This window comes from Haplochromis burtoni, unplaced genomic scaffold (genome assembly GCF_018398535.1).
Source record: "Haplochromis burtoni strain Fernald_Lab_line unplaced genomic scaffold, NCSU_Asbu1 Contig_495, whole genome shotgun sequence".
Taxonomy (NCBI): domain Eukaryota; kingdom Metazoa; phylum Chordata; class Actinopteri; order Cichliformes; family Cichlidae; genus Haplochromis; species Haplochromis burtoni.
Window position 1 is genome coordinate 68,771 of NW_024582856.1, and position 16,056 is coordinate 84,826.

General features: G+C 40.7%; 1 protein-coding gene across 1 annotated transcript in view; it reads left to right on the forward strand.

Moving 5' to 3' along the window:
- The window catches only part of LOC102301508 (multiple epidermal growth factor-like domains protein 10), a gene marked incomplete at its 5' end in the record, with an annotated part of 97,103 nt that overhangs the window by 26,950 nt on the left and 54,097 nt on the right, over positions 1-16,056 (forward strand). Inside the window, 3 exon segments of the mRNA XM_014329053.2 lie at positions 9,875-9,995; positions 11,840-12,003; positions 12,139-12,241. Coding sequence (XP_014184539.2) covers positions 9,875-9,995; positions 11,840-12,003; positions 12,139-12,241 — 388 coding nt within the window.

Below are 16,056 nucleotides of genomic sequence, written 5' to 3' on the forward strand. Positions count from 1 at the left end.
CAGCTAATATATATATTGTTTAGTATTAAGCTTTGCTTGTTCCATATTCAGTTTTTCAGCAAAACTTGTTTGAGTCCATAAGAAAAGATTCATTCTTATATCTGGAGGAATAAATATATTTCAATAAATATTAACGTTAGCCCGCGACTTTGTTCCAGTTTTGAATTTTGGCCCACTGTGTGTTTGAGTTTGACACCCCTGCTTTACACTATACTTACACATTGACTCTATATTAGACCAAGTCCTTTGCTCTACTTCCAAGCACTTTGTTTTCTATGTGTGCCTTTTTTTATTTTGTGCCTTTCTCTTGTATATATTCATCTTAACTGTATACCTTTCTCCAATTTATTGCTGCTGTCTTACTATTTACATTTTATTCCTGCAGAGTTGGCGTCTAGCACTCATAATTTCGTTGTACATGTACAATTACCATATAGGGCTATTGTTTCCTGTTCTATTCAAGTGAATATTAAATTAAACAGCAGTGGAGAACGTGTTTTATTGCAGTAAATGATTTCTGAAATTGTTGTAACGAAGTTTAAGGATGTAATTCCTCCACTGTTATCGTCTTCAATGTCATTTAGCAACAGTTCAGAGCAGTTACCTAAACTCTAATCCCACAGAGGTCGATTAACTTGTTAATAGTTTTCTCTCCTCACTGTTTCTGACTCTGGATACTGTGTCTCCTCTGAAAATAGTCTTGAATCAGAAGTTCTTGACTCCCTGGTTAAATCCACAATGGACGCCTTGAAGCAGACAACCTGAAAACTGGAGAGAAAATTGCATCTCACTGATTTAGAAGAGTTTGCTCCACTATATAAGAAAAAGCCCTCTGTGAAGCGAGGACATCTTAGTATTCATCATTGATTGAAGGTGGTTTCTTCTCAGCACTGCAGCCAGGCTGACAAAGAGTCAGGGCTGTGTTGAGCTTCCTTTAACCATAACGAGTGATGACTTGACAAATTTCTTCACAAATAAAATTTCAACCATTGGAGAAATTATTTGTAACCATTCGACAAACCTGTCATTACGTACAGCTACTTTCAATAGTACTAATATTTAAATAGACTATTTAAGCTACTATCCAAAAATTCTTCAAAGAGTAGTTATGAAACAATTAACTGATCATCTGCAGATCATCTATCAAGTAGAGCACAATTTTTTCATGTAAACGTAGTCTTCTTCTGCCGTTAATGACATAGTTCCACAGGGTCCTGTGCTAGGACCAATTCTGTTTACAGTATACTTCCATTCTGCAGTATTATTAGAATGCACAGCACCCATTTGCAGATGATACCCAGCACATCATTTAGTTAAACTGAAATACATTCCTAGATGTAAAGACCTGGGTGACTGCTTATTCCCTGCTTCTGAATTTAGATAAACAGAAGGTATTGTACTCGTCCTGAAAAGTCTTAGAAACAATGTGTCTAACCAGATAATTACTCTGGATGGAATAAGTTTGGACTCCAGTAACACTGCGAGGAATTTGGAGTCTAGTTTATATGCCACGTCACATCAAATTGTTAATTATTATTAATCTCTGGTTTTCTTTCTCAGTTTTGTTTTGTCTGCTCCCCTCATTCCCAGCCAGTTGCAACAGATGGCTGACCATCCCAGTTCTGCCAGAGGTGTCTTCCTGTTAAAAGGACGTTTTAACAGTTATGTTCCCATAGATTTGTAGAAACTAAGCCTAATATTACAGGGAGTGCAGAATTATTAGGCAAGTTGTATTTCTGAGGAATAATGTTATTATTGAACAACAACCATGTTCTCAATGAACCCAAAAAACTCATTAATATCAAAGCTGAATGTTTTTGGAAGTAGTTTTTAGTTTGTTTTAGTTTGCTATTTTAGGGGGATATCTGTGTGTGCAGGTGACTATTACTGTGCATAATTATTAGGCAACTTAACAAAAAACAAATATATACCCATTTCAATTATTTATTTTTACCAGTGAAACCAATATAACATCTCCACATTCACAAATATACATTTCTGACATTCAAAAACAAACAATCAGCGACCAATATAGCCACCTTTCTTTGCAAGGACACTCAAAAGCCTGCCATCCATGGATTCTGTCAGTGTTTTGATCTGTTCACCATCAACATTGCGTGCAGCAGCAACCACAGCCTCCCAGACACTGTTCAGAGAGGTGTACTGTTTTCCCTCCTTGTAAATCTCACATTTGATGATGGACCACAGGTTCTCAATGGGGTTCAGATCAGGTGAACAAGGGGCCATGTCATTAGTTTTTCTTCTTTTATACCCTTTCTTGCCAGCCACGCTGTGGAGTACTTGGACGCGTGTGATGGAGCATTGTCCTGCATGAAAATCATGTTTTTCTTGAAGGATGCAGACTTCTTCCTGTACCACTGCTTGAAGAAGGTGTCTTCCAGAAACTGGCAGTAGGACTGGGAGTTGAGCTTGACTCCATCCTCAACCCGAAAAGGCCCCACAAGCTCATCTTTGATGATACCAGCCCAAACCAGTACTCCACCTCCACCTTGCTGGCGTCTGAGTGGACTGGAGCTCTCTGCCCTTTACCAATCCAGCCACGGGCCCATCCATCTGGCCCATCAAGACTCACTCTCATTTCATCAGTCCATAAAACCTTAGAAAAACCAGTCTTGAGATATTTCTTGGCCCAGTCTTGACGTTTCAGCTTGTGTGTCTTGTTCAGTGGTGGTCGTCTTTCAGCCTTTCTTACCTTGGCCATGTCTCTGAGTATTGCACACCTTGTGCTTTTGGGCACTCCAGTGATGTTGCAGCTCTGAAATATGGCCAAACTGGTGGCAAGTGGCATCTTGGCAGCTGCACGCTTGACTTTTCTCAGTTCATGGGCAGTTATTTTGCGCCTTGGTTTTTCCACACGCTTCTTGCGACCCTGTTGACTATTTTGAATGAAACGCTTGATTGTTCGATGATCACGCTTCAGAAGCTTTGCAATTTTGAGACTGCTGCATCCCTCTGCAAGATATCTCACTATTTTTGACTTTTCTGAGCCTGTCAAGTCCTTCTTTTGACCCATTTTGCCAAAGGAAAGGACGTTGCCTAATAATTATGCACACCTGATATAGGGTGTTGATGTCATTAGACCACACCCCTTCTCATTACAGAGATGCACATCACCTAATATGCTTAATTGGTAGTAGGCTTTCGAGCCTATACAGCTTGGAGTAAGACAACATGCATGAAGAGGATGATGTGGACAAAATACTCATTTGCCTAATAATTCTGCACTCCCTGTAAAGTCCCCAGCCCCCCAGGTCACTGAATAATTAATGTGTTACAATAACAGACTTAACATATTCAGAGTTTAAAACCTTTGCACCTTTGCTGGATTTAGATCCAGAGGGAGTTATTAATCAGTTTCAGGTGCTTTGGTGTTAATGAAGTTAACAGCAGGCGCACTAGAGGGGCAAAATGACACATTTTTCCCATCCTCTTATTTTCTGACAGTTTTTTCACTACTTCTGTATTTGGCTTGGGTCATTGTCACTAGTGGTATTATGAGGTGATACCTAGTGACACCTTGCTGTCTCTCCAGGCACAGTCTCAGGAGAAGGATACAGGATGTTAGTCTAGGAGACCTGGACACAAAAGTAGAACGTCCTTGTGTTACGTACAGCTCAAAATTGCCTCCATACAAGAACGTAGTACGCTCCAATACTGACCAGTAAGAAATCTACACACTCACACTGCAATGGTGTACACAATGTTCATTTTTTTCCCCTCCAAGTCAGACTACTGGCTGAGGACACAACTCCGGTCTGGAATCCAAGGCCCAAAGCTGCCGTGGTCAGGATTGTTAGCCTTATCAGGCCTGGTGTTGTTCGAGGGTGGGTCTTTACACCAGATCCTGGGGCTTCCACTCTGGAGCTCACACTTCTCTAAATCTTGACCAGTTTCCTTTCCTTGGGCACAGATAGTGTCCAGTCCAGTGTTTTTATCCCAGCAAATCCACATGAATCCTAATTCAAACGAGTCCTCCCTCCAGCATCATCAGATTATTTTAAAAGCAAAACCAGGCCAAGTTAAAAATCCTTTCCTTTAAAGTGTTTCATCCTGGAGTCTCCAAGGTCAGCTGGCTTCCCTGCTCCAACAGTGTCCTACTAAAAAACAACAACCTGCCCTCTCCCCTTTATAGAGAAGGCCTAAAATCCTTCCCAATCAACTGCTCCCTGTACTCAACTCCAGATAGCTGGCTGTTGGACTAGAGTAGAATCTCCACTCCCACATGGGTGTGGCCCACACAAGACACAAAAACACCAAAGCATGCAATTAGTAAAAAAATGAAAAGTAATGCCAACCAAAATGTTTAGTGGAGGATTCTCTCAACTCTTTTCCATAATGCTACACTCTGCAACACTTAATCTATGAGGAGGACCAATATCTGCTCTTTTGTGCAAGGAGGAACAGGATGAGCACGACCAGAACCCGACAAATGACCTGTCGTAGGTGTGGTCAGGCTCACCCTGATCACATCATGAGAGAAGTGAAAGGGTCAGCAGAACCCTTTAACATCATCGGGTTCCTCCTGCTGCACAACAATCCCAGGCTTCATGTGGCAATGATATGAGAGGATGAAGAAATTGATACTACTGACTGACCCCCATACTCACCTGACTTAAATCCAATAGAAGACCTGATGTTGTTGGGTGAACAGAAACATAGGGGATTCCCCTGGACACCACATGTTGTTCCAACGTTGTCAGGCATCATTACAAGTATCTGTATGCCATACAAACTAAAACGCACCAATTTAGAGTTGCTGCAATTAAATGTTTCACTTTAATTTTCAGGGTGTCTGTGAATTTAGGTTCATGATTTTAATTTCTATCAAACGGTGCCTCATACTTTTGTTGCTAACACATTACTCAGTCCATATCTGTATAGATATCCAGCACAATTTTCCCTACTGAGATCTGATGCGTTTTCCAAGTGTTCCTGTAATTGTTAGTAGTGTAGAGGCAATCACAGTCGTTGATGATCTGCTAACCAAGTACAGCAGCAGCAGTTTGATACTCAGTCTCTCCATTCCTATAGTGACAGTGATGGTATTTGTTTGTTTTAGGGGACTACGTAGAGTTGTTAAATTTCTTTGCTTTCCTCCAAGGCTGCACAGCTAGTGTTTGGGTTATGAAGTAAAAAACACATTATTTTTGTTTTGTTATCTTTGATTTAAAAACTGAAAATAACTGGCTTTTAGAACAAAAATTTAAATCAAAGTTGCCAAGTAAATGATCATTAATCCACCAATCTGTACATAATTATTATACAAGAGGTGACTTTACAGTCCTGGGAAATTCAGTTGATTTTCCTTACTGAACACATTGATGTTCAATTTTATTTATTTTTCAAGTGTTTCAAATTTATTAAGAGCTCTTTCTCCTCCTGTCTTTTGGATAGCTTTGTGAATATTAGATTAATAGCAATTTAAAGGCAGCAGGTTTGAAGCATACAATTTTAATTGGCAAAGTTTATATGTTGGAGGTCCCAATCAATGTGTCATGGTGCCTGAGATTTCAGATGTGTGAAGCTTGCTCTCCCAGCATGCTATCAGCACAGGATAAGGTTAGAGATCCTGCTAATGCCAAGCTGTCTGTCTCGCCACTACAACATGTCCTTTATTGATTAGTCTGCAGTCTAGCTACTCTCTCATGTGTTCATCAGTAAATGTTACATACAAAGCATTTATGCTTATGTGAATCAGTAGATGAGGCAAGTTGAGAGTCAGGAGTCTTTGTTACTGTGATTTGTGGAGGTTCTGGTTTTCATTATCAATGTAGATAAACTAACAGCTTACAACAACACAACATTTTCTCTTGTGGCAATGTAATAAGTGGTGAGGGGAGATAGGCCTTGGAGGGCCTGGGAATTCCCAGAGAGGTGGAGTCTAAGACCCGACCTGACATATAGACACAGACACAAACATGCATTCCCACCCTCATGCACACATATACAAACACTCAGCACTCACCCAACGTAGGGATTGACATAAATGGACATGTACACACAATCACACTCCCCAAACATACTCTATACCCCGGGTCCAGGTACCCTCGCCCCCAGAGGGGGAAACAGAACCCAGACCCAAGAGATGTTACCCTTCCCCCCGGGGTGGAGGCAAGCAGACCGTCCCAGGCTCCGCAGCAGCAGGGAGGCCAATCGGACAGCCAACATCTCCTCCCAGCCCCCCCGCCCCGATGGCTAGTAGAGAACGGGGGTGTGTGAAGACCCCATACCTCCCTCCTCCCGCTCATGTGTAGTGTTGCTGCGTGTTGTTCTAAAGTGCATTTAAAAGGAGAGCATGGTGCTTGCAAACAACAGTGAGATCTTAAGAGATCCAGCCTACGGCTCTTCAATGGGGTGTCACAGGGTCCCCAGGAAAAAAAATTGTAAATGTAAAATAATAAAATAAATATTCTTCTGTAGCAATAACAAAGTATAACATAAATTATTCTGTAGCAATTACACAAGAATATCCAGTAATGTCCCTGCCTACAATTAAACACATTCACTTACCGAAAATCATCTGCTGTGGCAAATGGGTGCAAGCCTTTGACCACAAACTGAGTCACTGCTCGGTGACATTCGTCTATCCTGGCCTGAAAGGAGACGCTACCGGTAGACTGCAGCGAGAACTGCCAGCATCTGAGCCAGACTCTGTCTGTCTCTCTCATCATGGTCACCTAAATGCACAGTAATGGCAGGTTTGTAATAAGGCAGATCGCGCTAACATAATATGCACTGTTAGTTGATTATTTACCTGCCGCATTAACGGGAGAGGACGTGCAAACGTTACCGCTGCTGCTGGGTTGAGATTCACGAGTCCGGAGCGGAATTAAAAACACGACATTCATTTAAGGTCATCGCGTGTTTTGTGAGCAAATGCTTTTGCATATTCGTAGTGTTTCCTCCCTTAGATGAAATATCCACTATTCAAGTATTGCAAGTTGCCCTGTTGCATCCGTTCTCGTAAAGTGTAACCAAACTTTTGAGCGTCTGAGCCGCTTAGGCGCCGTGTTTCCTGCCAGGTAAATGACGCTCCGCAACGTGGTGACGTCATTCGGGGCGATTGGAATCGACAGTGGGAACCGGTTCTCAACAAGAACCGGGTTTCGATACTGTGGCGTGAATAAGGCACGGCGGGACCACGGAGCAACGTTCAGAGCCATCTTTATTTAATTCACGTCACACCACAACACACCCAAACCCCTGAGTCCCCGTGTTTTTAACTAGGCGGGCGTGATTAAGGATGCCGTGCAGGTGCGTCCGCCCTCCCTGCACGGCACCGCAGACCACGCCCCACCACAGATACCCATCCCTACTTGTGACTCATTTAAGCCTGAATATTGATTCATATGGAATGCCTGGGGAAGCTCATGTCAGTGAGTATGTCATTGCCTCAGAACTTTAAACCGATGCCAAACCTTTTCTATTCTGACTCTTTATCCAAAATGCTTCAAGGCTCACACATTGCAGCCACAATTATACAGCTATTTTAAAATAAGGGAGCAGAACTTGACACGGACTGTTGGAGGGAACTGGGAGTGGTCTTTGATTTTAATTTATAATTAGAAGGTTTCAGATTTTTCTGAAAAGGTTGCCTCTAGACAGCTGCATACACATACAGAACTCTCCAACATTAAAAATATTTATACATGTACATTAACATGTAACACATAGCACACATATACAGTTGGGTCCATAAATATTTGGACAGAGATTTTGGTTCTGTACATCACCACAATGATTTTTTCCCCCCTGTCCTCTTCAGTTCTTTAGCAATCAGAGTTATTGTCTGAAGGCCAAGAAAGATGGATTTATTTTACTAAGTAGATCATTATGGCTTTGCCATATTGGTCCACTTGATTGACCTTTGTTATTATTATTTATTTATTCAATTTATTTTATTTTAAGTCACAAATAGGACAGACATGCCTGGGGGCAGGGAAAGAAAGAAAGAAAGAAAGAAAGAAAGAAAGAAAGAAAGAAAGAAAGAAAGAAAGACAGACAGACAGACAGACAGACAGACAGACAGACAGACAGACAGACAGACAGACAGACAGACGGGAAGAGGGACAGACAGAGAAGACACTAAAAAACAAATCCGCTGTTTACCTGTTGATACAAAAAAAGAAAACAAGTAAAAGGAGAGCAACACAATAAAAACAGCACTGCAGCAATAACCTAGATAAGTGTAACTAACAGTAAATACTAAATATTGGATTTTATTTTGCAGCACACAAGACTGACAGCGCAGAATGTGCTTTGAGGTGGGAGGCAAGAAAGCCTGTGAGCACCTGTGTGCGTGAGCGCACTTGTATTCAAAAGGATTCTCCTTGTAATGTGCCTGCATGAAGCAGGCATGGAGGAGACATCTGGTGGCCCTCAGGAGCGTGAGAGCCCAAGGAGGACCATCGGAGGGGCAGCCACGCCACCCTCCTGGAAAGAGCTGAGGAGAGCCCCAGACAGGGGGTTCAATTTTAAATGAAACAATTCTGATGCAGTTGAAGTGCAGACTAGACTCAGTTTTAATTCAGTGAGTTGAAAGAAAAGATTGCATAAAAAGGAAGGGATTTTTAAACAAAAATAATTGGTCAAATTAAATAACTGAGCATAAAATGTTCATTACTACATAATTGGTTGAAAAGCCTTTGCAGGCAATGACAACTGGAAGTCTTGAACTCATGGACATCACCAAATGCTGGGTTCCTCCTTTTCGTTTGGCCTTTTTACAGCTTTATTTGACAGGGTACAGTGAAGAGTGACAGGGAAGCGGAGGGCGAGAGATGGGGGAAGATATACAGCAAAAGGTTGGAATCGAATGTGGGCCGGCTGGTCTCAGCCATGCGACATATGGTCACCTGCTCATCGCAGTGAGCTAAATCAACACCCAGGGTTTCCTCCTTTTTAATGCTCTCACAGGCCTTTGCTGCAGCAGCATTCAGTTGCTGGTTGTTTGTGGGTCTTTCTGTGCAAAGTTTAATCTTCAGCAAGTGAAATGCAGCTCAGTTGGGTTAAGATCAGGTTGTTTGCATCAATAAACTCCTGGGTTGCTTTGGCCGTATGTTGTGGCTTATTGTCCATCTGTATTATGAAACACTGCCTAATCAATCTGACTGCATTTAGCTGGATTTGAGCAGACAGTCTCTGAACACCTCAGAGTTCATTCGTCTGAGTGTCCCAGTGTCACTGGCAGCCATGCATGCCCAAGCCGTCACACTGCCGACGCCGCGTTTTACCGATGATGTGGTGTTCTTTGGATCCTGAGCTGTTCCACACCTTCTTCATACTTTTGTCTTGCCATCATTCTCGTAGAGGTTGATCTTGGTTTCATCTGTCCAAAGAATGTTTGTCCAGATCTGTGCTGGCTTTTTTGGGTGTTTTTTTTAGCAACGTCTAGCCAGTCTATGCTTGAGACTGATGAGTGGCTTGCACCTTGCAGTGAACACCCTGTATTTACTTTCATGCAGTCTTCTCTTTATGGTAGACTTGGATATCGATACGTCTACCACCTGGAGAGAGCTGCTCACTTGGTTGGCTGTTGTGAAGAGGTTTCTCTTTGCAATAGAAAGAATTTTGCGATCATCCTGGAAAGCTGTCTTCCTGTGGACGTCCAGGTCTTTTTGCATTGCTGAGTCCAATCCTAATATAGTAGCAACTTCTCCGATGGGTTTTTTCTGTCTTTGTGAGCTTAAGCATTGCTTGTTTCACCTTCACGGAGAGCTGATTTGACCACCTGTTGTCCATTCACAGCAAAATCTTCCAAATGCAAGCACTTCACCTCAAATCAACTCCAGGCCTTTTATCTTACCTTTACCATTATTTTTCAGTTCCTTCCTGTCTCCTTTTGTGTGACCAGGGTGACGACTGCTCTATCAGCTGTCTTGCAGGCCTGTACGGGATCAACTGCTCCTCATCGTGCTCCTGCCAAAACGAGATCTCCTGCTCACACACTGATGGTTCCTGCATCTGCAGAGAAGGTAGTGCTTTACAAGCACGTTCTTAAAGACAGAGTGTTGAAATTTCCTTCATTATTATGTTTTAGAATTGGACAAGAGGAACAACTATCAAAATTGTTTTTGTAAGGAGTCACAGTCTTCACTGTAACTTGTTGTGTTTCCCTGAATGTCTAACATTTTCAGCAGAGCCTCTGGTACTTCTTTCTAATCTAAAAATGTACATGTGAATGCTCCTGTGGAGAAGCTGCAGAGCATATCGTTGACAAGAGCTTGAAAAACTGCTATTTTAAGTACTACATATTCTGTTGACTATTGAAATTAATTAAATGTTGATGGTGTTGCATTTATTTGAATCTGAAGAAAACCAGGCCTATCTGATGTGAGGGGGGAAGGGTGTATAACTTGAATTTCAGTGATCACCAGGAGATAAAAATGCTTGTTTTTATTTCAAGAGATCAAGTGTGATAAAAACCTTTAAAAAGTTAGGTTACATGGCCTTGACATAATGTTTCCAAACTCTTGCTTTATTCAAGTTGTGCTTCTAGTACACATACAAAAGTTTTTAGCTAATTCCACAAGATCACTAAACAAATTTGGGAATTTGCTGCTTTTTCTTTGTTATATTTCACAGTAACTCAGTGAAATTATTTGCAGCTTTTTTTGACAGATATTTTCTACACTTTCGGACTTTTCTAAACTCTTAAAGAAAATTGAGAAAATTTCAAACTATTTGATATTAAAAAGTTCCAGCCTTGATCTCCTAGCCCTGTTTTTGTTTGTTTGTTTGTTCTTATTGATCCTGCATTTGAAAACCAGAAACCCCAAATTTTCTCCAATTTCACCATTCATTCAATTTCACATCTCTAAAAATGTGAAGACATCAACTGTAACAATCTCCAGTCCTTACCTGGTCTTTTTTTCTGCTTGCTTAATATCTCTCAATATCAGCATGTTTAAATATTTATACACCTCTGAACGTGGTTGGGACCACAGGTAATTAAAATAGAGAGACATCTGAAGAAGCAGAAAACAGGACCAGGGCCTGAGAGCTTTGGTTAGAACAAGAACGAACCCTGTGAAACCCGCGTACTCTCTCTTTAGTCACCCATGACTTAATTTACTTTGATGTACTTTAATATGCTCAGTGTTTTTAGTGTGAAAAGCCCAGGAAATGGTGAAGGATGGAAGGGATTGACAAATCAGAAACATTTCTTATTACTTACATTCAAGTTAAGCAAAGCCTTTAAAAAGATAAATACATTTTTAGTCATTTAAACAATAATCCAAAATATTACTGAACTGAACAGTTGAATTATCAGGATATATGTTTAACATACGCTCTGATAATTCAATGTACAGCCCTTAGTAACGATGAACTCCTGTGTCCTGCAGCTTGGCTTATTTCTATGACTTTTGTCACTGCAGGAAAAACTCAAACAACAACCAGACAGACTTACTTGGAAGAGGAAATGAAGTTAAACAGAAAAACGATTACTCAAACTGTTTGTTGGAAACACTTATCAAAGATGGGGAAAGGGACTTTTTTTTAGCTCCAAATAAACTACTTTTGATAATCTGTTTAAACTGTAAATATGTCTGTCTGTCGGCTCGTGCCTCTTGGACACTGTTGCAGCTATAAAATAGGTATTGACATGTATTTAGTCATTATAACAAATACAGCAAAGATGGATAATGTAGAGAAAATAGGATCCACATTCTTATAAACTACAATTACACCAAGTTAGAAGAAAAGTCATAAAATAAATCAAAATCACAAGGTCAAACATACGGAAATATAAAACTTATAGTACTTAATTGCAGAGTAAAGTTCCATTACAAACTAAAATGATCTGTCGTCTGAGCAGGTTGGCAGGGTGTCGACTGCTCCATCCCTTGCTCCAGTGGAACCTGGGGACTGAGCTGCAATCAGACGTGTCAGTGTGCCAATGGGGCAGCTTGCAACCCCGTCAGTGGAACCTGTGCTTGCTCCCCAGGCTGGACGGATGAATACTGTGACGTACCTTGTCCTGTGAGTGCTCATAGCATTCATTTTTTTCTCTTTATTCATCAGCTCGGACATCTACTTTGCTTCTTTAACGTTTCGTTAAGTTACTTAATAAAAGAAAAAATGTGTTTTCTCTGATGTTTGTCTTGGTGCTGTTAGGATGGATCGTACGGCTTGGATTGCAGAGAGAAATGTGACTGCGTTAACTCCGATGGCTGTGATCCAGTTACGGGTTTCTGCCGCTGTCTTGCAGGTTGGACGGGTGAGTTATGGAGCTGCAGTTTGAGCCAACATTTGAAAATGCTGTGAATCCAGTAACATTAGAAAGAACACCTATGATGTTCAGATTGATACCACAGAAATATCAGCAAGACAAGTTCACATTTTAGTGGCCTTGACCTCAAAGTCAAGCATTTGGCAACTGTGATATAATTTGTGCATGTTTGGTTGCATATTGGTGGTACAGTAGAATATTTATTCATACCAGCACGCCTGCTTCAGTCTTTTGACAAAATGCCATTCAAAGCATTTTCCCAATTTTGCATTCACTGAATATTCATAACAATAATAACCCTTCTACACTATATTATTAAAAGTATTAAGTAACTTTAATGACACCCTTTTCCACTATAACAGCTTCCAGTCTTGTGGCAAAGTTTTCCTGTATTCATGGGAATTTTTGGCTATTCTATTAAACATTTGTGAGGTCAGACTAGACCCGGATAAAAGTCCTGCCTTGCAGAAACCGCTCTAACACATCTCCACTGCTCTAGAGTCCAGTAGCTGGGTGCTTTACACCACTTGCATTGCATTTGGAGTGGTTCTTATATAGCACTTTTCTATTCTACAGAATTCTATTCTATAACGTATAGTTCACTGACCCAACATTGAATATACACATATCACAAAAAAAATCACATTTGTCTTTTCCTTTACTTTTTTCAACTAAAGAGTGAACAGAAGGATTGAAACATGATCTCTGAAAAAGTGGGACAAAGTGGGACAGGGCCTAATGTTGAGCACAGTAATGTAACATATGTCTTGTGCTGAAACATTATGTAAATGGCAAACGGACTGGTTCTTATATAGCAAATAATATTGAGTAATCAGAGCCCATCTTTCCATACTGCCCATATCACCCCAATAGAGCACTCCGCTCTCAGATTGCTGTCTTTCTTCTGTTCTTTAGGATATTAAAAAGTAAAGTGGGAGGCTTTCAGCTTTCAGATCCCTCTTCTGTGGAACCAGTTCCCAGCTTGGATTTGGGGGACTGACACCAGCTCTACTTTTCAGAGTAGACTTAAAACTTTCCTTTCGGACAAAGCTTATGTCAGCCTGGTTGTGCTGGAGGTTTCTGCCTGTTAAAAGGGAGTTTTTCCTTCCCAGTCTCACCAAAGTTGCTCAAAGGGGGTCGTCTGATTGTTGGGGTTTAGCTGTATTATTGTAGTCTTCACATAGAAGCATTAAGCACTTTGAGGTGACTGTTGTTGTGATTTGGTGCAATATGAATATGAACTATATGAAATTGTTACTTTACTCGAGCACTCAAAGTGCTTTATAAACCATGTGTGACACTTTCACAGGCAGGTGTCTGTGAAGCTTCTCAGTCATCCAGGTCATCGTAGTCTAAGGAGCTTGCAAAGAAAAGCGTCTGGACTTCTTTAAGTTGCTTGAAGACGTTTCACCTCTCATCCGAGAAGCTTCTTCAGAAGCTTCTTCTTCATTTTGCAGCTTATTGTGTAAGACCTGTGCCATACCCATGATACATTCCCCTGGCATTAGTGTTTCCATGGTAGCAATCAATGACACTTGCTGGCTGATGGCACTGAATAATTACATTTTTTGGTACATTTAATGGTGTTTAAGTCAACATAGTGACTTTGTACCACTGATGAATTTACCTGAAATCCGACCACTGTATTAGTTTTATTTAAGCTGTCGTGCGTCTCGTGTCTCTCTAAAACCAGCCCTTGGAAGATCAAATCGAAGGTGCACAACAAAGTAATAAATATACTGAGAGTGGGTTTAAAAATTATTTTAGATGTGCCTCTATAGTCACATGGTCTCAGAGAAGAACAACTTCGTTGAAAACTATCCAATGAAACTGATGAATCTTCATCAAAAACACTCCAGAAGAGCTTAAAAAATGCACTTTAGTTTGACCTTTGGCCTCTTCAGGGGACATGGGATCATGGGCCATATCTAGACCCTCTGAAATGAGGGCAGCTGGAGCAGTTATGGAAAATACCTCAACACACATTCAGTAGAGGAGAATAAAATAAAACATGGATGGGGAATAGAAGACAGAGGAGAAGGGTGCAGACAACAATAAGGTATGAATTCAGACTACAAATCAATATGACAAACACACAGCAGATTCAAACCTATAATTCTAAAACTAGGGACGTTCAAGCTTGGATGAGTTTGAGCTGTTTTCAATAATTCAACTTTACAAATGTTCCCACGGATAAGGCACCTTTCAAGAGAGCCTTTTTACATAAACATTCTCCTCAGCAGTGATATTACACTTCACCGTGCCCTTGTTTACTTTATTAATTGTCATGTTCGAGTTGTACCTCTCCTTGTTTCATCCACTAATTGTCAATTAGTAAACTTGTGGTGAGAGAGGATCAATATGAGAGGTGATGAATATGGAGAGGACATTTTAATTCACTGCCAGAGGGAAAACTGATAATGAATTGACATTGAGGGAAACTTCAACATATTGATGAATAGATAGAGCAAAGTTTAGAGTTAACGACTACATGAAGTTTGAAGAAACAAAGAAACACCAGATATCTGCGTTAGACTGAAATTAGTAAGCCTGTGTAATTACAGTTCAGGTAATAACTATGAATGACAATTAGACTTGTGAGAGTCTGTGAAGCTGAAAGATAATACAGTGCATATCAATTAAAGACCCCAAAGATTCTCCTGTGATTATTTACACTCTGACCCAGTGAGATCAAATTTAAAAAGTCTGCAGAGAGTAAAGTGTAAACTGAACAACTTTCTGGGGAAAACGTGGTGTTGTTAGGAGAGATGGTACCCATCCCCCTTTAGATGGAGCAGCTCTCATTTGTAGAAGTCTGACCAAATTTATCCAGAGTTGGGACCAGGAAGCAGAGTCTTATACACCACCTCTGCAGCGTCCTTCCTCCTGTTATGATCCAGAGCTGCATCCCTGCAGAAACTATGTCTGTTCACAAAAAAACAATTCCAAATGAAATTAAATAACAATATAGCATCCTCAACTGCACCAAAGATAAAGCACTTAAATGTGGATCAGTACACATAAGGTCCCTGTTAGTAAAGGATTTAATAACTGATCAACACATCAGTTTATTCTGACTGAAGGAAACCTGGTTACAGCGGGATGAATACGTCAGTTTAAAGGAACCAACACACCCGAGTCGTCCTGTCAGAATTCTCAAGACAGGATGGACGAGCAGCAGCAGCAATCTTCAACTTATGAAGCACAGCATGTCTTTTGTCCTGTCTCCTTCCCTGTCAACCCCAACCAGTCACGGCAGATGGCCCCGCCCCTCCCTGAGACTGGTTCTGCTGGTTTTTTCCTGTTAAAAGGGAGTTTTTCCTTCCCACTGTCAAGTGCGTACTCATAGGAGGTCGTGTGATTGTTGGGGTTTTTCTGTATTACTGTCTCTACATAACAATATTGTGATTTGGTGCTATATAAATAAAATAAAATTGAACTGAACTGGAACTGATTGAATTAACCATCGATGGACAACAGATAACTGAAAAAGCAGTTTATAGTTATCTGTTGTCCAGCTGGCACTTAGAGTTTTGATTTGATTTTTGTGACTGATTTAGTGTTCGGAAAAAATAATTCTAATGGGTGATTTTAAGATAACATACGATAAGATTAATTATTATTGTAGGCTCAAGCACTGGAAAATTTGGTATATATAAACATAAGCAGTCATATATATATTTTAACTCAAAAGTACAGTTTTTAAATTTAACCCTAACCCTTGTGCGTGTTTTTTATTTTGACAGCGAATGCGCACCTGCGGACCACTATGATCTCTGAAAAAGTGGGACAAAGTGGGACAG